Source organism: Balaenoptera acutorostrata, chromosome X, assembly GCF_949987535.1.
Source record: "Balaenoptera acutorostrata chromosome X, mBalAcu1.1, whole genome shotgun sequence".
NCBI classification, from domain to species: domain Eukaryota; kingdom Metazoa; phylum Chordata; class Mammalia; order Artiodactyla; family Balaenopteridae; genus Balaenoptera; species Balaenoptera acutorostrata.
In genome coordinates, this window is record NC_080085.1 from 42,026,660 (window position 1) to 42,048,236 (window position 21,577).

Genomic DNA, 21,577 nt, shown 5'->3' on the forward strand with positions numbered 1-21,577 from the left:
TGAAGTTTTAAAAAACTTTAACTTTAAAAATAAGAGAAATAAAGGTGCTTTCAGATATAGAAAAGCTGAAAGAATTAATCACTAGTAGACCTGCAGCATGAGAAATGTTAAAGCATGTCCTTCAGGCAGAAACCAAATGATAACAGATGGAAATCAGGACCTACCCAAAAAAATGATGAGGGACTTCCCTGGTGGTCCAGTGGTCAAGAGTCCGCCTTCCAATGCAGGGGACGCCGGTTCGATCCCTGGTTGGGGAACTAAGATCCCACATGCCACGGGGCAACTAGGTCCTCATGCCACAACTACTGAGCCCACGTGCCATAACTAGAGAGAAGTCTGCACGCAGCAATGAAAGATCCCACATGCCACAACTAAGACCCGACACAGTCAAAAAATAAATAAATAAAATATTTTAAAAACCCCAAAGGAATGATGAACACTGGCCTTGGAAACTACATATGTAAATATATAAGATTTTGTACATTCAAATCTCTTTAAAAGAAAATTGCCTGTTTAAACAAAAATAATAATAATGCATTATGGGGTTTATAACATGTAAAAATATAATGCATGACAACAATAGTACAAATTTTAAGAGGGTAGAAATGGAAGTATACTATTGTAAGGTTCTTATACTATATATGAAGTGGTATACTGTAACTTGAATGTAGACTATGATAAGTTAAATATGCTTACTATGAAACCTAAAGCAACCACTAAAGTAACAGTTATAGCTCATAAGTCCACAAAGGAGATAACATGGAATCATCGTAAAAATATCAATCCAAAAGATGGTAGAAAAAAAAAAAAAAAAAAGATGGTAGAAAAAGAGATAAAAGGGCACAAAGAACAGACGGGACAAACAGAAGATGAATAGCAAGATGATAGACTCGAACCTAACCATATCAATAATCACACTGAACATAAATGGTCTAAACATCCAAATTAAAAGGCACAGATTGTCAGATTGGATAAAAAGGCAAGACACTACTATATGCTTCCTACAAGAAATGCTTTAAATATAAAAACAGAAATAGGTTAAAAGTAATAGTGTGGGAACAGATACACTGTGCTAATACTAGTGAACACTAGTGGAGTGACTATATAAATATCACACAATGTTGATTCCAGAGCAAAGAATATATCACAGAAAAGGTCATTTCATAATGAAAAGTAGCCAATTAATCAAGAGGACGTAACAATCCTAAACATTTATGCACCTAATAACAGTGGATCAAGATACATGAAGCAAAAACTGATTGAACTGCAAGAAGAAATAGAGATTTCAATACCCTTCTTTCAAAAGCTGATGGAACAAGTAGGCAGAAAATTAACAGGGATATAGTAGATGTGAACAACACTGTATTATTCTGTTCAGGCTGCCATAACAAAAAAGACTGGGTGGCTTAAACAACAGAAATTTATTTTCTCACAGTCCTGGGAGCTGGAAGTCCAAGATCAAGGTGTTGGCAGATTTGGTTTCTCCTCAGGCCTCTCTCCTTGGCTGCGGATGGCCACCTACTCACTGTGTCTGACATGGTCTTTTCTCTGTGTGTATGTGTGCTGCTGGTGACTCTCTCTCTTCTTAAAAGGACACCAGTCATACTGGATTAAGACCAACCCTTATAACCGGATTGAACTTTAATTACCTCTTTAAAGGCCCTGTCACCAGATATAGTCACTTTGGGGGTTAGGTCTTCAACGTATGATTGTGGGGGAACACAATTCAGTTTATAACAACACTACTAACCAGCTTGACCAGACTAACACTTATAGAACAATCCACCCAATAACAGCAGAATATATTCTTCTCAAGTGCACATGGAACATTTACCAATATAGACCATATTTGGGGCCATAAAACAAGTTTCAATAAATTTATAAAGATTAAAGTCATGCAAAGTATGTACTCTGACCAAAATGAAATTGAATTAGAAACCAATAACAGATGAATCCCCTATCATAGTTTGAGTCTTCAACACCTTTCTCTCATAAATGGACAGATGCAGCAGGCAGAAACCAATAACAAAAAGATCCTTGGAAAATCCCCAAGTATTTGGAAACTAAATAACCCATGGATCAAAGAGAAATCAAGAGAAAATTTTTTTAAATCTTAGAATTTGTGGGATGCTGCTAAAGCAGTATTTAGGAGGAAATACCTATATTAGGAAAGAAGATCTCAATTCGATGAGCTTAGCTTCCACATCAAGCAACTAGAAAAAGAGGAGAAAATTAAATCCAAAGTAAGCAGACGGAAGGAATTAATAAAGATCAAAGCAGAACTCAGTGAAACAGAAAACTGAAAAACAATAGAGAAAATCAATGAAATCAAAAGCTGTCTTTTTGAGATCAATAAAATTGATAAACCTCTAGATAGACTGATGAGGAAAAAAAGGCACCACTTACCAAAATCAGGAATGAAAGAGGTGACATGACTACAGATTCTACAGACATTAAAAAAGATAATTAGGGAATATTATGAACCACTTTATGGTAATAAATTTGACAACATGGATGAACTGGGCAAATTCCTTGAAAGACACAAATTACCAAGGCTCACTCCAGAAGATAATCTGAGTAGCCTTAAAGAAATTGAAATTGTAGTTTAAAATGTTTCTACAGAAAAACAAAAAACAGAAAACTCCAGGCCGTGGCTTTACTGGTGAATCTACCAAATATTAAGGAGGAAATAATAACAATTCTACACAAACTCTTCCCCAAAATTGGAGAGGTGGCAATACCTCCCAACTCATCCTATGAGGCCAGCATTATCCTCATACCAAAATCAGACAATGACATTACCAGAAAAGAAAACTACAGACCAATATCCCTCAGTAATATAGATATAAAATTTCTAAACAAAATTTTGGCAAATCGAATTCCATAATGTATTAAAATGATAATACATTGTGACCGAGTGGGATTTATCCCAGGAATGCAGAATTGGTTTAACATTTGAAAAGCAATTAATGTGATTCACCACAATTACCACAATGACAAAGTTAAAAAGAAAACCACATGATCATCTAAATAGATGCAGAAAAGCATTTCACAAAATCTGATACTCATTTTGACAAAAACCCCCAGAAAATTAGGATAACAGGAAACTTTATAGGGTATCTGGGAAAAGGAAAGGAAAGGGAAAAAAAGGAGCAGAGCTCCTCAAGGCCATAGCCCTGGCTGGCGAAGCTGGGTACCTGCAGGCCACCAGGATTGCTAAAACATCTGTCAATGCTGGGAATGAGCCTTCTGAAATGAAACTAGCCTTCGTATTGGATTCTTTGAGATGTTTAATCTCTCGTAATCCTGTCAGCGTCCTTGAACTTGGATCATACATCAAGTTCTGCCAAGGGACATAGATCTTTGCTTTGATACTTTACTAATATCAGTGGTGATGATAGTGATAATAGGAATAGCTAACAGTTACTGCACAGCCACTATGCATCAGGCACTGTGTAAAGTTTGATATAGGTTAGTTCACAGAATCTTACAACCACCCTATGATGGAAGTATTTAAAAATATATATATTAAAGATAAGGAAACCGAGACACAGAGAAAGGAAACAATTCGTCCAAGGTCGTACAGTTACATAGCAGGACATGGGGATACTCACACACTCTAACTAGACAAAAGGTCAACTCTTAAGACATTCTGGGTAACTTCAGAATTGATTTTCTCATAGTACATGATGGTACACAACATGTATATGGGCAGCCCAAAAACTATGAGGAATTTTTATATATACAAAGGACTAAATATAATACATATATAATATCAAGAATGATGTAGCAAAGACCATATGTGGATCATTTATCCAGAAATAATGAAAATTTATTTGGGGCATATTTGTCTGAAATCTCATTTACAATGGTTTTACAAATTGAATAAAAACTTATTGAATATGTGTGAAGTGAACCAACAGATATTAAACTTTTTTTTCACCTTTGATGGACCTGTGGGTCAGTGTACATGTGCTTGGAATAAATATGCTAACCTTGAGAAATTTTTTACCAAATGCATTTCTGATCAAAATCAAAAGCAAACATTACAGAATCACTTCCTTTGGGGAAATTGCTTTTTGTTTGTTTAATTAAAAATTTAAAAATAATTGCTGAACATATTGAATTGCAATCCCTACCAAAGGAGCTACCAGGGAGGGCCAGAGGTGTGTGTCACTGTTCATGGCATTTCAAAGATGGTTCCACAGATCAGTTTGTAGGTTTATATTGATCTCTTTGTTTGACTATTAAATATTTTCATATTCGAGTTTTGCTTTATTTCTAAGAAATAAACATAGCCACCGAAGGATTTCCTCATCAGAGTAAACTTTAATAACAGAATTACAGGACCTGTTATTTGGTTTAATTATTTTTTTCTTTTTTCCCCCAGCTTTATTGAGAAATAGTTGACTTTTTTTTTTTTTTAAACTCATCTGGTCCTTGGGTTTGGAAACTGAAAATATACAAAACCACACGTTTTATGAAAACATGGAAGTATCATATTTAACATATAAGGAACTTTTAAAAAAATTAATTTAAAACAAAAGAACCCTGTCTGTTGGTTTAATGGTATGTTTCTCATCCATTTGGATCACAGGGATAGCAAATTCAAATTATCACCCAATGCATTTTGTAGGACAGACTTTTTAATAAGGAATATTAATGTTACAGGTAGTGTTTCGGTTCACTTGCAAATTTCCCACACTTCTGACCCCTGGGTTGTATATTATAAATGTCTTCAAGAAATATTCAGAAGTGGAAACTTCCACACTCTGCTTTAGATGGAACACTTACAGTTGCACTGGCACTCATCTAAGAGCAACATTAAAGCTGGTTTGCAGCAAGACTCAGGCCCGCACCACCTCTCATTGGCTGGGACGGCCCAAAGACCACCTGGGCTCAGAGTGACTCCCTGCAGACCACTGCAGTGGCCTAGAGGAGCCGATAATTGAGGGCGCTGAGCCAGGACCTGGGACTCCCGGCTAAGTCTTGGTTTGTCACTCAGCAAAATGTGTATACGCAGTCCCCTTCCGCAGTCATCTCTCCTGTAATGGGTTGCTGAGCGGGAGGCAGGGTGATGGGATTTCAGAGGTGGCATTAACCTGGCGGCCACAGGGGCGAGCCAGGGCAGTGGCCTTGGGAAATGGGAGTGGCAGGTTTCAGAGGGGAGCCTCAGGCACGCAGGACTGCTGGGGTAGAGCCAAGATTCCTTAAGGAGGTGCCCCTGGCTTGCACCCTTGTTTAACATTTTTTGTTAACCAAACATTTATTCCTGGGGCTCCCTCACCTCTGTCCAGTAAGGGCAGACTGAACCTCAATTTGCTCAGCTGTAAAATGGGTAGCCTTACAACAGCAGTCGGTGAACACTTCAGGTTTTGAATGTTTCTCAGAATTTAAAATCAACACTAACAAAAACCAACAACGAGTTTAAAATCTTTTAAAAGTTTTAGGTGGATAATTTTGAGGGTGATGTCAGAAAACCATAATCAGCTAGTTTGGGTTTTAATTTTTGTTTTAATACATGGTGCTTCTGATGATTTTAATGTGATGATGATGATTAAAAACCCAAATCCCTTTAATGGCCTTCATGGCTTGTCAGGTACCTGTGAGGTATATGGCTGAAGTCGTGTTAGTTGGGATGGGTTTTGAGTGAGTCTATGAGTCTTTGGAGAGAACGGATCGCCTTTGAGTGAGCCTCGCCCCCCCCAATCCGCCCCCGCCCCATCCTTCCTCTTCCCCACACAGCACTGTGCAGTGAGCTTGCCCTGGGATTTTGCTCATCTTTTTATAAACGTTGTGCAAAGGAGTCAGAAATCTGTGTTCAAATACTGCCTAGAAATTAAAGTTTTTAATCAAATTAAATAATATTTAAATGAATTGAAATTTAAAATACACTCTCCCCAGCCATGAAATTATTGTTTCTCCTGGTGAGCATTTCGGAGCCCCTCACTGAGCTCCAGCTGGAGTTGTTCCTTACCCCACGTGGCGCTAAGGTGGCCGCCAGGGCTCCTGCACTGGGAGACAGGCATGCCCGGTCCAGGGATCCAATTTCAGAATAGAGAATTTGTTTTTTAAATCCTCTAATCAATAAGAATTCATAAGAAATTAAATGTTTAGAATTACGTTTGAAGCCATTTTTTGCCATGCATTTTAAAAATCAAGGTATATTTTACATACAATAAAATATGCCCATTTTCAGTATAGAGTTCAATGAATCTTGACAAATGCATAGAGAACGTCCCAATCAACCTCCAAAATTCCTTCATGCTCATCCCAATCATTCTCCCCCAAGACAACAACTAGTTTGATTTCCTTCACTACAGATTATTTTTCCTGGCTTACAATTTCATACAAATGGAATAATTACAGTATTTCTATTTTGTGTCTGGCTTCTTTCACTCAACCCTGTGTTTATGAACTTCACAGACATATGAAGTAGTTTGTCCCTTTCATTTGCTAAGTAGTATTCCATGATCCCATTGTTGTGTTTCTTTGTCAATTCTTAGGTTGCTGGACTCCTGGGATGTTTCCAGTTTTTTTGCTATCGTGAAGAAAGCTAATGTGAACATTTGAGCACAAGTTTTTTGTGTGGACACATTGCGGTAGCATGCTGTGGCTGGCTCACCAGAGCCAATTTTGCAAATCTCTTCTCAACTCTGGTTCTGTGACGTCATATTAGTACACAGTTTGAAATAAGCCATGATGGGAGTATTTACACCATAGTTGGCAATTGCTACAAATTAGAGCTTTCTTTCCCCGGAGAGCTGGTTGGTAAACATTTACCAGTACACCATTGGACATACGTTTTCTTTTTTTTTGGAGTAAATACCTAGGAGTGAGATCGCTGGATTTATGGTATGTCTGTTTTACTTTATATGAAGCTGCCAAACTGTTTTCAAAGTGGTGTAACATTTTACACTCCCAATAGCAACATATGAAAGTTCCAGTTGCTCCACATTCTCATGAATACGTGGTATTGTCAGTCTTTTTAATTTTAGCAATTGAATGAAGATCTGAATAGAAGAGGGGTGATGGGAAATGGAGGTAATATGGCAGCCAAGTAAGCTGTACATTTGTCTCTCTCCTTATAGACAGAGAAAGACCTCAGTAAATACAAGTTGAAGCATGTTGAGATCCCCTCACATAATGCCCTTTCCCTGATCTTTCCCATTTCTTCTCAGAGGAATGCTGAGGCTCCTAATGGGAGAAGGTAATCACTTCAAACACAACAGGCCGCGTTCATACTGTTGGGGAATAATTAAAAATAAAATCTTGTGCCAACCCAGTGAATTCGCTCCACAAATGTAGAAAAGAATGAAATAGTTTTATTGTCGAATAAGCATTAAACCAGCTCGTGATGTGCATCACAAGCAATTCACTGTAGAGATTTCAGAGAAGGAAAGAAACCTCATCCTTTTATATAGCCAGGCAGATACAACCCATTGCACACAGGTTCTTAAGACAGATGATAACTTGCCCTCAAGAGAACTTGACAGCACCATTTACTACACACAGGTCATCTCAAATTCCCTGGTAATCGGTGTAGCCATCTGCCTTTAGGCAAAGGAAGAATAAAATACATATCTCCTTGACAAGCAGGTGACAACTTGGAGCCAGTCGCCTAGGTCAAATTCCTAGGGTCGTGGAGATAGGGCGCTATCTCCGCTGACGTTTACATTTCAAAGAGATGGCTCCCAGGCCCTCAAGAACGACATTCCTGAGTTGTAAAACTGGCAGGAGGCCTATTTAGCTTTTTTTTTTTAAAGAGTTACATATATCTTGAAGGTACGGAGAAAAAAGTTACAAGTTTTCTGAAGGAAATACTCCAAGAAAAGGGAGGATGGAAAGTCTCTTTCACTTGTGACACCAGGAAAAATTCAACTTTTAAAAACTTTGTGTTTACCCTACAATATTTCCACACGCTTCCCTGCGTTATGCCCTACTCCAGGTCCACAATTTCCCCTGACCTTCTACTATTAGTCTTTCAAAATCCTTATCAACTCCATTCCTAAAGGAAGCCTCCCCAAACAGCAGGCCGCCACTCCTAGAGCCACAGCCACGGCCACACTAGAGACTCGCTGTTATCAAAGGCTATGACTACAGTCTCTCAGAATTGGAAAACTTTGCAGATATTTGGTCTGATTCTAACCCATTTCAAAGACGGTAAAACTGAGACAGGAAAATCCCAAATGGGTACTTAAGGCGCCGGGTCACTGGAGCAAAAAGGACGCTTAAGGATCCCCCGCCCAAATTCGGGGATCCCTAAAGTCAGCCCCAGGTGACCAAAAAAAAACAAACAAACCAAAAAAAACCCTGCTTGATTCCACTACGGCACGATTGGGGTTAAAGCCCACGGAACGCGGGTCTCCTCCCGACTGCGCCTGCGCGACTCAGGACAGGCGAATTTGCCCTAGACCCTGACGTTTCAGGCAGCCCCTCCTAATGCGGAACACGACCCACATTCCGCCGGTCCTGCCTTGACAGGCGTGACTCTAATCCAATACGAATGGAGGGCTGAGTCCGCCGGAGCCAATAGCCAAAGTCCAAGGGGCGGTGGAGGCGGACTCTGTAAGGAAACAAGAAGACAGGCCCAAGATGGAGGCGGCGGCGGCTGTAGCGGCGTGACAGGTGAGGGCGGGCCCGGCAGGGTTAGGTTTCTGGAGCGACCGCTGGGCTCGGGTAGGGAGCCGGGACCGAAAGCTCAGCTCCAGGATGGCTGCGCCTGGGCCCCGACGCCCCCCGCCCGGAACCGGAGGAGTGGTTTGACCTGGGGTGAGACCATCGTCGACAACGCGGGGGGGGGTAGACTGGAATAGGGGTGCAAGGCTGCGGGGGATGGTTTCGCCCGTCGCGTGTGGCAGCGCGCCTGCGCAGAACTGGAAGGCCCTCGGTGGGCGGGGCCGGGCCGAATGGGGCTTGGGTTGTGGTGCCTTGTCATGTGCAGTCCCTCTTAACCTCCTTAAGGTATCTGATGACCCTTGCTTACCGACAACGGGGAATGCGTGAAGACGTAGCTCACTTCTCGCTTTCCTTATTCTGGATCAATGTCTAGCCCACTAGGAGAATGTTTGAGGATTCCCCCATTCCTCCTCTTTAACCCTCCCCACCCTCCTTCCATTATCACCAGTAATATGCCTGCGACCCTTTCATTAGTTGTCAGGGAGAATTTTGGCGCGCCCTCCGCCCCACCCGCGCTTTACCCCCGTTTATCTCAACTCAGCCACGTCTGGTGATGCTCCATTACCCTCCTTTCCCCCATGACAGTGTCTGGTGACACCCGTTATCCACTCTTCTTCCCACTACAGTCCCTAGTGACCCCTATTACATCTCCCCTCAGCGTAGTGTCTGCTGAGCCTCTATGAACTCCCCATCACAGTCTGGTGACTCCCATTAGCCACTTAACACAGTATCCGTGAACCTACCATCATAACAGTTCAGGGCTTTGGGATGCCCACAGTGCCCTTACGAACGCTGTTTGATGCAATTCCCACTTCCCTCAAACTAAGGGCAGTATCTGATGATCCTCTGTTAGTTCCCCCATCACCCTGTCTGTGACTCCCTCCGCACCACAGTATCTGGTAACCCCCTTCGCCATTAGAAAGCCAGGGCAGCCTGTTCATGTCCATTACGTACCTGACAGGCCCCAGTGCAGTGCGTGCTGACTTCCCCGTTAGTCCCTAGCACGGAGACTTACGTGCTCCTGTGCCCTCCGGGACAGTGTGTGTACCTCTCACTATGTCCTACCCCCCACCCCACCCTGCCCTATGCAGTGAATCCGAGACCTTGGCACTTAAGTGTGAGACAAACAACAGGAGCGGCTGAGCAGAGGAGGAACTGGATCCCTTGGGCTGTGTGGAAATTAGGCTACAAGGGGTGACGTGGAGCTGGGAGATTGAATTTTTGCCCCCTGCCACTTGGCTTCCAGACCATCATTATGGGACCTCTGAATTTTCCCTCTGTCTTCTAGGAGCCCCATGGCACCTGCCCAGCCCCACCTTAGCCCGTCTTGACAAAGTCCTAGGCTCCATGGAGCCACCACGGGGCCCCCCTGCCAACGGGGCCGAGCCGTCCCGGGCAGTGGGCACCGTCAAAGTGTACCTGCCCAACAAGCAACGCACGGTGGTGAGTCTGACGGGAGCAAAACTGGCAAGGGGTGGGCGTGGACCCAGTTGTAAATCTTGGATCAGAAAGGTGACAAGGGCTGGGAGAGTCAGCTGGGGACCCCACTGAGCGCTGACTCCTCACACCTACACACACACAGGTGACTGTCCGGGATGGCATGAGTGTCTACGACTCTCTAGACAAGGCCCTCAAGGTGCGGGGTCTCAATCAGGATTGCTGTGTGGTCTACCGGCTCATCAAGGGGTAAGTGTGGCACCGCCACCTCCAACTGGGCGCGCAGCCTTCCAGCCCCTCCTCAGAGTCATGCGACTCTCCACTCCGCTGTGCAGTCTCTGTTAGTCTTCCCTTCATTCAGTGAATCCGTGAGTGCATCCAGCTTTTGTCTCATTACTTCATTAGTTTATTGGCCTGTAAGGTCAGCAACTCATTTTCTTCTTGGACCCCAAATCCTCACCGTGCTCCGTCATGTCCTCCCAGAATTCATCTGTTTCATCTTTCACTGTTTTATCAATTTGTCAGCTCTCTCCTTCCCCCATTTCCTTGTTCTCTGTCTGCTGTGTGGGCCTCGCTGACCTTCCCTTTATTCCTCCGTTTTAGAGTTCCTTAACTTTTTTGTATTCAATTCACGCATTGCTTTTTATTTGTTATCTCAGTGCCTCACCAGCTGCTTTGTCGGGGGCTTGCTCAGGACTTCTAAGATTTAGTTGTTTCTTCAGTCTCATTTGCTGCTCGTCTTGTGGCTAAGAGCATGGACTCTTCGCACTGTCCTGCCACTCACAATCCCTTGTGGCTCTGGACAAGTCGTTTCATCCCCCTGAGCCTCAGTTTCCCCATACGTAAAATGGGGGCAAGGATAGTACTAGTTCCTAGAGTTGCTGTACTAAGAATGAAACATGTCATCTATTATTGCATGGATGGCAGGCTTGGAGGGACTTTTGGGGGGTTCCCTTCTTCCCCATGGCCCCTGTCCACCCTCCCACTCACTCCCTTCCATGCCTTCTGCAGGCGAAAGACAGTCACCGCCTGGGACACAGCCATTGCCCCCCTGGATGGCGAGGAGCTCATTGTGGAGGTCCTCGAAGACGTCCCCCTGACCATGCACAATTTTGTGAGTGCAGGGTAGAAAGTGGGGGCAGACCGTGGGTGTGGCGGGAGGGTCCCTGACCAGGCCTCAATCTTCTCTACTCTGTGACAGCAGGTACGGAAGACGTTCTTCAGCCTGGCCTTTTGTGACTTCTGCCTTAAGTTTCTGTTCCATGGCTTCCGCTGCCAAACCTGTGGATACAAGTTCCACCAGCATTGTTCCTCCAAGGTCCCCACAGTCTGTGTCGACATGAGTACCAACCGCCGACAGTGAGCCTGGCCTGGGGTGGGCAGGGGGATGGGGAGGACAGAGGCCCAGCCACAAGGCTCTTACAGACAGCTGACCCATGTTCCCTTGCTTTACACCCTGAATGCCCTCAAGGTTCTACCACAGTGTCCAGGATTTGTCCGGAGGCTCCAGACAGCATGAGGCTCCCTCGAACCGCCCCCTGAATGAGCCACTCACCCCTCAGGGTCCCAGGTAGGGAATGCCTTAGCTGAAGGGCTGCTGTCAGAAGAAAAAGATCTGGAGGCCTCCGTAGAGTACAAGCCATACTGAATTCATTTGTTTACGCCATGAACATTTATTTAGCACCTACAAGTGTGAGTAAGGGCATGGAGCTCTGGGGCCTCGGGTGAGTCCCCTGATCTCTCTGGGCCTTAGTCTTCTCATCTGTAAAGAGCGGATAATGACCACATAGGGTTCTGGTGAGGATTAAATGAGTTAAGACATGTCCAATGCTTAGACCAAGAACTGGTATAGGATAAGTTCTTATTAATTATAATATATATCTATATATATGCATCTAACTACTTAGTTAATTCTTCCAGTATAACCATGCTCAAGCCTTTCCACTTTGAAATACATATTATTTTATCGTAAATTCCCTTTCGCTTCTCCTTTATGTTAAGTATTATAATACTATAGTATTTCAATGTTGAAATATATTATTGCTCTAATATATCATGTTCATATGATATGCATTTTATATATCTATATATTTTATAATGTCAATATTTATATGATATATTTATGCTATTGTATTATGTGTTATGTTGATAATATTTTCATATAATGTAGAACATCAAACATTTTTATGTAATATATAAAATAGTAAAGTTAGAGCATTATGTTATTTTTAATTATGGGTATATGTGAATAAATTATCTATGAATTGCATTTCAGGATAGTGAAGGGACCATTAAGAAATATTTTTGTAACATTATAATATATTTAGTATATATCATGTATAACAGATGTGTACGTGTAACATATAACATTATTATAATATGTGTAAAGCATTGTAATTTTAATATAGATAACATACTGTATGTTATATAATACATAATATATTTGAATAGTACATAGAGTTATACAATATTATATATTGCTCTTCCCCCACTATCTGCATGGCTTGCTGTCCTTCCTTTAAGTCTTCGCTCAAATGTCACTTGCTCAGAGAAGCCTTTCCTGACATCACCAGGGACACTTCCTGTCTCCTTATGTTGCTTTATTTTTTGCTTTATTGCACCTATCACCATTGGACATATTAAATATTCTTTGTTTTTTATTTCTCTTTTTTCCTGCTGCAGTCAGCCCCATGAGGGCAAGAACCTTTATTTGTTTTTTGTTTTTTTTAAATTTAAAATTTTTAGTACAGTTCAAATCAGCATGCGTGTAGAACCTTTATTTGTTTCGTCCACAGTTTTATTTCCACTACCTAGAATGGTATCTGGCACATGGCAGGCACTCAGTCAGCGCTTCTTGAACAAATGCATAATAGTAATGACAGTGGACATTTACTCTGTGTGAGCTAAACACACACTTAGGACGGGGCGGGGCGTGGGCGGTGGTGGCAGCTCTGCTGGTTCTCTCATTCACTCGACAGTGATTTCACAGCCTTTCCCCTGCCAGCTCCTGCACCCAGCACCGCGACCCCAAGCACTTCCCCTTCCCTGCCCCGGCCAACGCCCCCCTCCAGCGCATCCGCTCCACATCCACCCCCAACGTCCACATGGTCAGCACCACAGCCCCCATGGACTCCGGCCTCATCCAGGTTGGTGTCGAGGCGGGAGGTCACGGGGGAGCACCGGGCAGAGGGGAGGGCCATTCCTGTTGTCTTCCATGTCCTCTCTCTGACGCCCAGCCCTCTGCTTCCAGCTCCCTGCCCAGAGTTTCAACACTGACGGTGAGCCCCCCGCTACCTGCACCCTGAGTCCCCCACCCCACCCCACCCGGCTCCACTCACATCTTCTCTGCAACTGCAGCTGCCGGGAATAGAGGTGGTGGCGATGGAACCCCCCGGGGGAGCCCCAGCCCGGCCAGCGTGTCCTCGGGGAGGAAGTCCCCACATTCCAAGTCCCCGTCAGAGCAGCGGGAGCGGAAGTCCTTGGCCGATGACAAGAAGAAAGTGGTGAGCTCCAGGGGGCACCTTTGGTGGGGGCACCGCAGGCCGAGTGATGAGGGGTGTGGGCAGGCCCCTGAGATGCCGCCCTTGTGGCCCGCAGAAGAATCTGGGGTACCGGGACTCGGGCTATTACTGGGAGGTGCCACCCAGTGAGGTGCAGCTGCTGAAGAGGATCGGGACGGGCTCGTTTGGGACCGTGTTTCGTGGGCGGTGGCACGGCGATGTGGCCGTGAAGGTGCTCAAGGTGGCCCAACCCACAGCTGAGCAGGCCCAGGCCTTCAAGAACGAGATGCAGGTGCTCAGGTGAGATTGCTCGCGCGCAGGGATGGGGGCAGGGGCGGTGGGCACCGCCTTGGTGCCTCTCTGGAGAAAGGCCATACTGAAGGCACTTCCTGCACGTCCCCTGTGTACGTGTGGTGTTATAACCATAATGGTAAGTTTCTTCTCTATCAGAGAAGCCCCTTTCCCCTCTGGGAAAAGGGTATGTTTAGAGGACCTCTGGTCACATTGGTGTTTGTGTTTGTGTAAATACTGGTATTAATTAATGGCTCTGCCTCCAAAATGTGGGTCTTTTCATTTGCCTGCTGTGAAATGGGTATCACTAATGTTACTGTGGTACTTACATCAATGGCATAATGTGAGTTAACTGCATCGCCAGGCAGCCTGGCGTCCTTCCCTCTCCTCTGCTTGTTCTGCATCATTAGTATATGTTTATTGTGTTGCCTTCTTGTTATTAATTATAACAATACCATACTTTAAAGAACAGTATTAGAACTATAATCAGAACCAGAATTTAATCATTGTTTGATTAATGATTGTGGTTGCTCTGCCTAATATATCATTCATACTATATTAACTCATTTGTGCTAAGAAACCCTGATGCTCCCTTTTTGCCACCCTAGTTCCTACCACTCCTGGGGTTGCCAGGGTGGGCTTTCCCCTCTGACAAGTGGGCACAATTATGTTGCAGAGTTGACGTTATCATAATTCCTTGTGCTGTTTTAATACTCATCCTCATAATGGATGCCACAGTAAGGAAATTTTCAGTCTTTGCTCCTCTCTATGAAATGACAATGATTTGAGCAGGCTGTGAATTTGCGTTGTGTTCGTATTGAAACTATAACCTAACTGCTGTGAAGAATACTAACGTGCTGTGAGCAAAATTGCGGAGCGTTGTTGATGTTCTTTGCGTGTAAGTTACCATTGTAACTGCAGTTAATACTTCTATAAGGAGTGAAAGTTTTCTTCTAAATGAGGGTGGCCCCATTCATACAGGACAGAGTTTCTATCCGGTAACCTAGGTACCCAGTAGCGATAACAGCAAGGACAGTGATATTTTCAGGGTGCTTGCTTGTGTTCAGCTGTTCTAATAAGCACCTTACAGGTTATTTACTCACATAGTCCTCCCAACACCCCTGTCAGGTAGCTCACGGAATTATCACAGTTTTGCAGTTGAGGAAAATGAGGCACAGAGAAGTTAAGTGTCTTCCCTGAGATTGTACAGTGAGTACCCAGGGAAGCCTGGATTGGAACTTAGGATCTAATTTGAGTCCAAATCCCAAGCTCTTTACCTCTAAGCCTCTCATGGTTAACAGGATATAGTCACACATCACTGATATTTTTACCCGGCATTTATCAATATTCTGTTGATATATCACTGATGAAGGTTGGCATTCCACTTTCTCATCTCATCTCAAATGGTCACAGGCTCAGGTCATGGTCAGGGTCAGAGGTATGGCAGGTACTGATGATTAAGACACTCCTGGTCAGCAGGGGGTGAGGGGTAATCCCTCCCTCCTGCTTTTGTTGGGAGACTTGGATGAGGAAGCCCAGGACATAAGCGCCCAGCGTGGAATCATAGCCCAGCAAACACATCTCACAAATTCATTGAATCTGGCCATAGTCTGGCCCTGAGCCTCCTGAAAGCCAGGGTGGGAATGATGGCAGAAGGCAGCAGTGAACAGCGCCATTCCCAGTGCTCAGAAAGTTGCTGTTTACCCTCCCTGCCCTGATACCTCCCGCCCTGCCTGCAGGAAGACACGTCACGTCAACATCTTGCTGTTCATGGGCTTCATGACCCGGCCGGGATTTGCCATCATCACACAGTGGTGCGAGGGCTCCAGTCTCTACCACCACCTGCACGTGGCCGACACACGCTTCGACATGGTCCAGCTCATTGACGTGGCCCGGCAGACTGCCCAGGGCATGGAGTGAGCGTCCTGGCCCGGGGACTAGGGAGGGGCTGGGGGATCTGGGGGTGGGGAGATGAGGTAGCCCTCAGACCATCTGACACCTGCTTGTACCCCAACAGCTACCTCCATGCCAAGAACATCATCCATCGAGATCTCAAGTCGAACAGTATCTACATGTTCCTCTCTAAGGGCTGGGCTGGGGTGGGGGGCATCAAACAGGATGAGGGCTTAGAGGGATGGCTCTTGTGGGAGGCTTTCTGGGGACAAACAGGGAGGGGCACACGTGGCATTTCCCTTTGCCAGGTGCCAGAGCTGTGGCTGGGGAGGGGCCTTTAATGGGAGTCTCTTGGTCAGGAGTCAGGGTTTTGGCTGGTGCAGGTGCTGTTCTTCGGGACTCTGGTCAGGGTCTGAGGAGCGGCAGCTGTGGAGGGCGTTAGGGGAGCTCCTGACCAGTGTCACAGGCATGGTGAGTGTGGGTGCCATTAGAGGAGCTTCCTAGTCAGGAGGCACAGGAGGGCCAAGTGTAGGGGGCATTAATTGGAGCTCCCCACCCAAGTCAAGGTTGTGGCTAGTTTGTGTGACATTGCGGGGCTTCTGGTCGGGGTTAGAGGCGTGACTGGTGTGGAGGTGTCAACGAGAGCCCCCCAGTCAGGGCGAGAAGCCCGGCTATTGGGAGTCCCTGTAGTGGCCCTTGACCCTGGCGGACATCTTCCTACACGAGGGGCTCACGGTGAAGATTGGGGACTTTGGCCTGGCCACAGTGAAGACGCGGTGGAGTGGAGCCCAGCCTTTGGAGCAGCCCTCGGGCTCTGTGCTATGGATGGTGAGTTGGGCCAGGCTGGACTGGGGGCATATAGGGACATGGGCTGCTGGGCTAGGATGTGGGAGGCCGAGTGGGGCCGGGGATGCCTGCACCCCAAGGTGTGGGTGTCTGGACTGCTCATGCTTCACCCCATGTGGGTGGCTCTGAGTTACACCCAGTGTGGCTGGTGGGCTCTGGGCCTATGGGCCAGTCATTTGCTGACCTCCACATTCCTCCTGCCCGGTCCGGCCTATTGAAGGCAGCTGAGGTGATCCGTATGCAGGACCCGAACCCCTACAGCTTCCAGTCAGATGTCTATGCCTATGGGGTTGTGCTCTACGAGCTCATGACCGGCTCGCTGCCTTACAGCCACATTGGCAGCCGTGACCAGGTGAGCCCCGTGCCTTACCTGCCATCTCCCAGGCCAAGGGATCCCCTCAGCCTCCAAACCTCAGATCTCCACCTTTGCACGGACCAAGAACACCACACTTCCCCCAGAAACCCCAAGTTTTCTGAGCTGAGGATTCCCAGATTCCTCTGGGTCTTCCGTACCCAGAATTCCCTCCTTCACCCACATCTACTCCTCTGGGTCCTCAAAGTCCAGAATCTCCTGAATCCCCTGTACCCAGAATCCCCCTAGGCCCCCCAAAGCCCAGAAGCCCTCTGGACCCCTAGACACATACAGTCCTCTGGCCTGGGTACTCAAACTCTCCAAAGTCCCCAAAGACCAGAGTCCCATTTCTCCCAGAAACAATCCCTTTGTACTTCTGGAATCCTCACAGTTACCTACAACCATTCAGGCCTTAGGTATCTGTCAGACTTCAGGGCCCTTGAATCCATAATATTCTAGGCCCCAGACATTTCTCCAGGTTCAAGGCCTGGACTCTCCCAGACCCTCAGAAACCCAGGATCCTCTAGGCTTCAGGTACCAGTAGTCTTTGGGTCTTGAGCACTCACAATCCTACAGACCACGTGGACCCATAGTCCTGTAGGCCCCAGACCTCTACAGAAATACAAGCTACTGAGGGCTGGAATCCTTTAGCTTCCTCCAGACCCAGAATTTCATGTTTCCCCCAGACTCAGTACTTTCTAGGCCCCTAAGCCCCCTAGAAACCTGTGGACCCATAATCATCTGGGCCCTGGACACCTACAGTCCTTGACTTCCCCCAAGCTTAAATCCTTCTGTTCTGTAAGCAGAGAATCCTTCTAAGTCCTCAGAGACCCAGAATCTTTAGATCCACAAGATACCCACAGTCCTCTGGGCCCCAATACCCAGAATACCCCAGTTCTCCTAAAAGGAGCCCTCCAGGTCCCTCAAGACCCAGAATTCCCTGGGCTTCCCAGCCCAGACCCCCAGATCACCCCATTCCTGTCCTCCCTCCCAGATTATCTTTATGGTGGGCCGTGGCTATCTGTCCCCGGACCTCAGCAAAATCTCCAGCAACTGCCCCAAGGCCATGAGGCGCCTGCTGTCTGACTGCCTTAAGTTCCAGCGGGAGGAGCGGCCCCTCTTCCCACAGGTGGGCCGAGGAGGAGGGCTGGACACCCTGGGGAGGGAGCCTCTGAGGAGAAGGACTCTGAGGTGTGAATGTGAACTGTGTTGTGTTCAAGGCTCCGAGGTGTACAATGTGTGTGAGTGTGTGCTTCCCCATTAGGCTGGGGTCTGGGGGTGTCAGGGTGCCCACGCGGCTCTGGACACCCCTCCTCACCCGCCCCTGCCCCCAGATCCTGGCCACGATTGAGCTGCTGCAGCGGTCACTCCCCAAGATTGAGCGGAGTGCCTCCGAACCCTCCTTGCACCGTACCCAGGCTGATGAGTTGCCTGCCTGCCTACTCAGCGCAGCCCGCCTTGTGCCTTAGGCCCCACCCCCAGCCACCAGGGAGCCAATCTCAACCTGCCACGCCAAGGAGCCCTGCCCACCAACCAATCAATGTTCTGTCTCTGCCCCGTTACTGCCTCAGGATCCCCCATCCCTGCCCTGGGAGATGAGGGGGTGCCCATGTACTTTTCAAGTTCCTCTGGAATTGGGGGACCCTCAAAGACCGAGACCCCTGCCTCCTCCATAATTCGGTTTCCTCTTGGCTTTGGCGATACTTCTAAATTCGGGAGTTCCTCCATCTCCAACGGCTGGGATTTGTGGCAGGGATTCCACTCAGAACCTCTCTGGAATTTGTGCCTGATGTGCCTTCCACTGGATTTTGGGGTCCCCAGCACCCCATGTGGATTTGGGGGGTCCCCTCTGTCTCTCTCCCACCATTCAAGGACTCCCCTCTTTCTTCACCAAGAAGCACAGAATTCTGCTGGGCCTTTGCTTGTTTATTTTTCTTCCGGACTCTTCTCATGGGGTTCAGAGCCGCTGAGGGGTGAGGGTGAGTCCAGGCAAGGGTTGGAGGTTGAGGGGAGGTGCGGACCACACAAACAGCGCCACTGCACGCATCACCACAGGCGGCACGATGAACGAGGACCACATATGCCAAGCACGGCACGAGAGGAGGCCACGTCAGTCACAGACACAGACATCACTGCAAAGGTGGGGAAGTGGGGGACCACTGGCCTGTGTGCAAAGGATTCTGGGAGGATGGGTGGAGTTTGCATATTTAAAGACAGCTGTCAGAGGCAGGAAAGTGGGGCAGGGGTCCCTGGGGAATTGAGGGGTCCTAGCAGTGGGAGGGGCTCCCAGTGTGTTGAGTGGGGTTGGTTGGGGTGGGGGGGTGAAGGGAAATCCTTGGGGAGCTGGGTGGGGGCAGTTGAAGAGGTGGATCTCCAGAGATGTGAGATCCATAGAAAGGGTCTCAAAGGTAGGGGTTTCTTAAGGATTTGGGAAATTTTGATAGGGAACAAGGTGTGCTTGAGAGATCTGGTACCAGGAGTGGGGTTTTCCAGGAATTTCAGGGCTCCGGGAGGGGTTGCCTGGTGTTTGGGAGCTTCCAGAAAGGAAAATGCATTCTGAGGGCACCAGGAGTGGAGGTCTTCAGGGACTTGGAGGTTCTAAAACTGAGAAGTAGGTCTCAGTTTTTGAAAGGACCTGGGAATTCTAAACATGAGAACTGGATTTAGGACCAGGAGTGAGGTTTCCCCAGGGACTTGGGCATTCTGAGGAGTGAGAAGAGGGATCTTGGCGATCCAGGAGAGGGCTTCTCAAGGGATGAGCTTCCAAAAGTGAGAATTAGATTCAGGGCCCAGACAGGGGTTGCCCAGGGATTTGGGGGCTCTCAGGGTGGGGTGTCAGTCGGAGAAGAGGCTGGCGAAAGACTTCCTCAGGCTGCGGATGGTCTCAGCTTTCACCTCGTCCTGGCTAAGGCTGGGCCTGGGCGGGGCTGGCTCTGGAAGGTTGAAGGCATTGGTCAGAGACTGGGATTTGCTAGAGAGAAACAAGGTGGAGGCGTGGGAGGAAGGGGGGGAGAGGAAGGGAGGAGGGGGAGAGAAACACAACGTTACCCCAGGCCCGGCCCCAGCCCTGCCCCTCTGGTCCTGGGGCTGTGCCTGTGACCCTCCCACCCCCCAGCACGGGCCTGGACCCTGAGGGAGTCTCAGGACGAATGGAGGAGCCCTGGGCCAGGCTGGGAGGACTTGGATCCAAGGTGAAGAAGCCTGGGATTGATGGGAAGAGTTCTGGGCTGAATCTTCTCTTATAATTCTAGGCTAGATTGGGAGGAGTTTGATATATAGGTGATGATGGGCAGGGAGGTTTCCAGTCTAAGGGTGAGGAGTCCAGAAAAGGGGGGGGGCGGTGCTTGGACCAAGGACAGGCTGGAAGGGGCAAATCTAAGGGGGAGCAGTTGGGTGGGGCAGGGAGGACTTCTGAGCTAAGAGAGGAGGTCTGGAATGGACCAGAAGAGGCAGAGAGGATGGTGTGATTTGGGAGGAGACTGAGATGGACCAGAAGGGAGCCTAGACTTTAGGAAAAGCATGAGGACGACTGGGAAGAGTGAAGTGACATAGGAGGACTGTGGATGGGGCCGGGAGGAGTTTGCAGGTTCGGTTGGGGGGGAGTCAGGTTGGGCAGGAGGAGGATGAGTTTGGCAGGGAAGTACTGAAGGAGGGTCAGCAAGGTGCCTGGGGTGGGCCGAGAGGAGCTGGGCTGGGGGGCTTTCCCAGGGCCTACTGGGAGGATTCTGCACTTCAAAGGGGGTTTCTCTGGGATGGAGGGCAGGAGCCTCTGTGAACTGGGAGGGGTCTGGCCCAGACTGGAACTGGAGAGAGAGCTCTCAGGACCCCTGTGTAGGACCTGGGTCTGAGGAGCCTGGGAGCTGGGGCTGCCCTCCAGGTGCAGGAGCGCATTCTGTGAGCAGCAAGGTGAGGGCTGCTGTGGGGTCCCCTTACTTGAGCTGGGGGTGTGGGGGTCCCCCGGCAGCGGCGGTGGCAGGTGGCGGCACGTCCTGGCTGGGTTTCTGGGCCAGCTGTGGCTTGGTGGGACGTCCAGCGGGGCCCGAGCCACTGGGTCGAGGCTGCTGCGTGGTGGGTGGCCCAGTGCGGGGCATGGGACCCGCCTGGCTGGCCTGGCGTGTGGGGCCGGCAGGGCCTGGGGGTTTCTGGGGTGGGCCCTGGCGCTGCTGACCACCCGGTGGAGCCCCAGAGGCCTTTGGCGGAGCCTGACCAGAGGCCGATGTCTGACGAGTAGCCTGTGGGGGGCCTGCCTGGCGCTGGGGAGAGGGGGAGGCCGGCGGGCGGGCTGCTGGAGGTGCCCCGGGGCCTCCCGCCACTGGCCGGGATTGGCGGCCTTGACCCTGGGGCAGCGGTGTGGCCTGGGATGCAGGCTGCTGGGGCGCTGATGTGGGACTCGGTAGGCGCTGGGGCAGGGGGCTGCCAGCTGGGGGTCCAAGGCCCGAAAGGTGCTGCTGACCCTGCGGGGTCGGGCGCTGCTGCAACGGGGGTCCCTGGCGTTGGGGGCCTGGGCCCGGCTGTGGAGGGCCGCCTGAGGGACAGAGAGAAAGTGCACACGTGAGAGCGAGCAAGTGAGAGGTGGGGG

At 48.2% G+C, this 21,577-nt stretch overlaps 2 protein-coding genes across 8 annotated transcripts in view; one reads left to right on the forward strand and one right to left on the reverse strand.

The window, feature by feature from the left end:
* The first annotated feature begins 8,532 nt into the window (after window positions 1-8,532).
* On the forward strand, window positions 8,533-18,914 carry ARAF (A-Raf proto-oncogene, serine/threonine kinase). 6 transcript variants are annotated; one of them, XM_057537839.1, is made up of 16 exons: window positions 8,533-8,628; window positions 9,968-10,122; window positions 10,262-10,365; window positions 11,128-11,230; window positions 11,318-11,475; window positions 11,588-11,686; window positions 13,106-13,262; window positions 13,367-13,394; window positions 13,474-13,619; window positions 13,714-13,916; window positions 15,647-15,823; window positions 15,925-15,971; window positions 16,510-16,628; window positions 16,867-16,998; window positions 17,993-18,127; window positions 18,333-18,914. In XM_057537839.1, exons 2-16 carry the CDS (start codon window positions 10,027-10,029, stop codon window positions 18,465-18,467), a joined length of 1,839 nt encoding a protein of 612 aa, XP_057393822.1. In that variant the 5' UTR covers window positions 8,533-8,628; window positions 9,968-10,026; the 3' UTR covers window positions 18,468-18,914. The 6 variants fall into 6 exon arrangements, with proteins under 6 accessions (XP_057393822.1, XP_057393823.1, XP_057393819.1 ...); XM_057537836.1 differs by lacking the exon at window positions 8,533-8,628 and adding an exon at window positions 8,635-8,772; XM_057537837.1 differs by lacking the exon at window positions 8,533-8,628 and adding an exon at window positions 8,635-8,772 and having other exon boundaries at window positions 13,121-13,262.
* The window catches only part of SYN1 (synapsin I), a 46,365-nt gene continuing 43,691 nt past the window's right edge, over window positions 18,904-21,577 (reverse strand). The window contains exons 12-13 of one of the 2 annotated variants that reach the window (XM_057537833.1): window positions 20,932-21,523; window positions 18,904-19,931 (exon numbers count right to left, since the gene is read on the reverse strand). In XM_057537833.1, the coding sequence (XP_057393816.1) occupies window positions 19,904-19,931; window positions 20,932-21,523 (620 nt within the window). In that variant the 3' untranslated portion in view covers window positions 18,904-19,903. Of the gene's footprint in view, window positions 19,970-20,931; window positions 21,524-21,577 lie in introns of both variants that reach the window. The other variant, XM_057537832.1, reaches the window with a different exon arrangement.

What these genes read in the sequence shown, in the direction of transcription:
- ARAF (XM_057537839.1), top strand. Translation starts at nt 10,027, where the DNA reads ATGGAGCCACCACGGGGCCCCCCTGCCAACGGGGCCGAGCCGTCCCGG. An exon ending in CCAGAGTTTCAACACTGACG is followed by an intron (nt 13,395 to 13,473) that starts GTGAGCCCCCCG and finishes CTGCAACTGCAG; the next exon opens with CTGCCGGGAATAGAGGTGGT. An exon ending in AACGAGATGCAGGTGCTCAG is followed by an intron (nt 13,917 to 15,646) that starts GTGAGATTGCTC and finishes CCCTGCCTGCAG; the next exon opens with GAAGACACGTCACGTCAACA.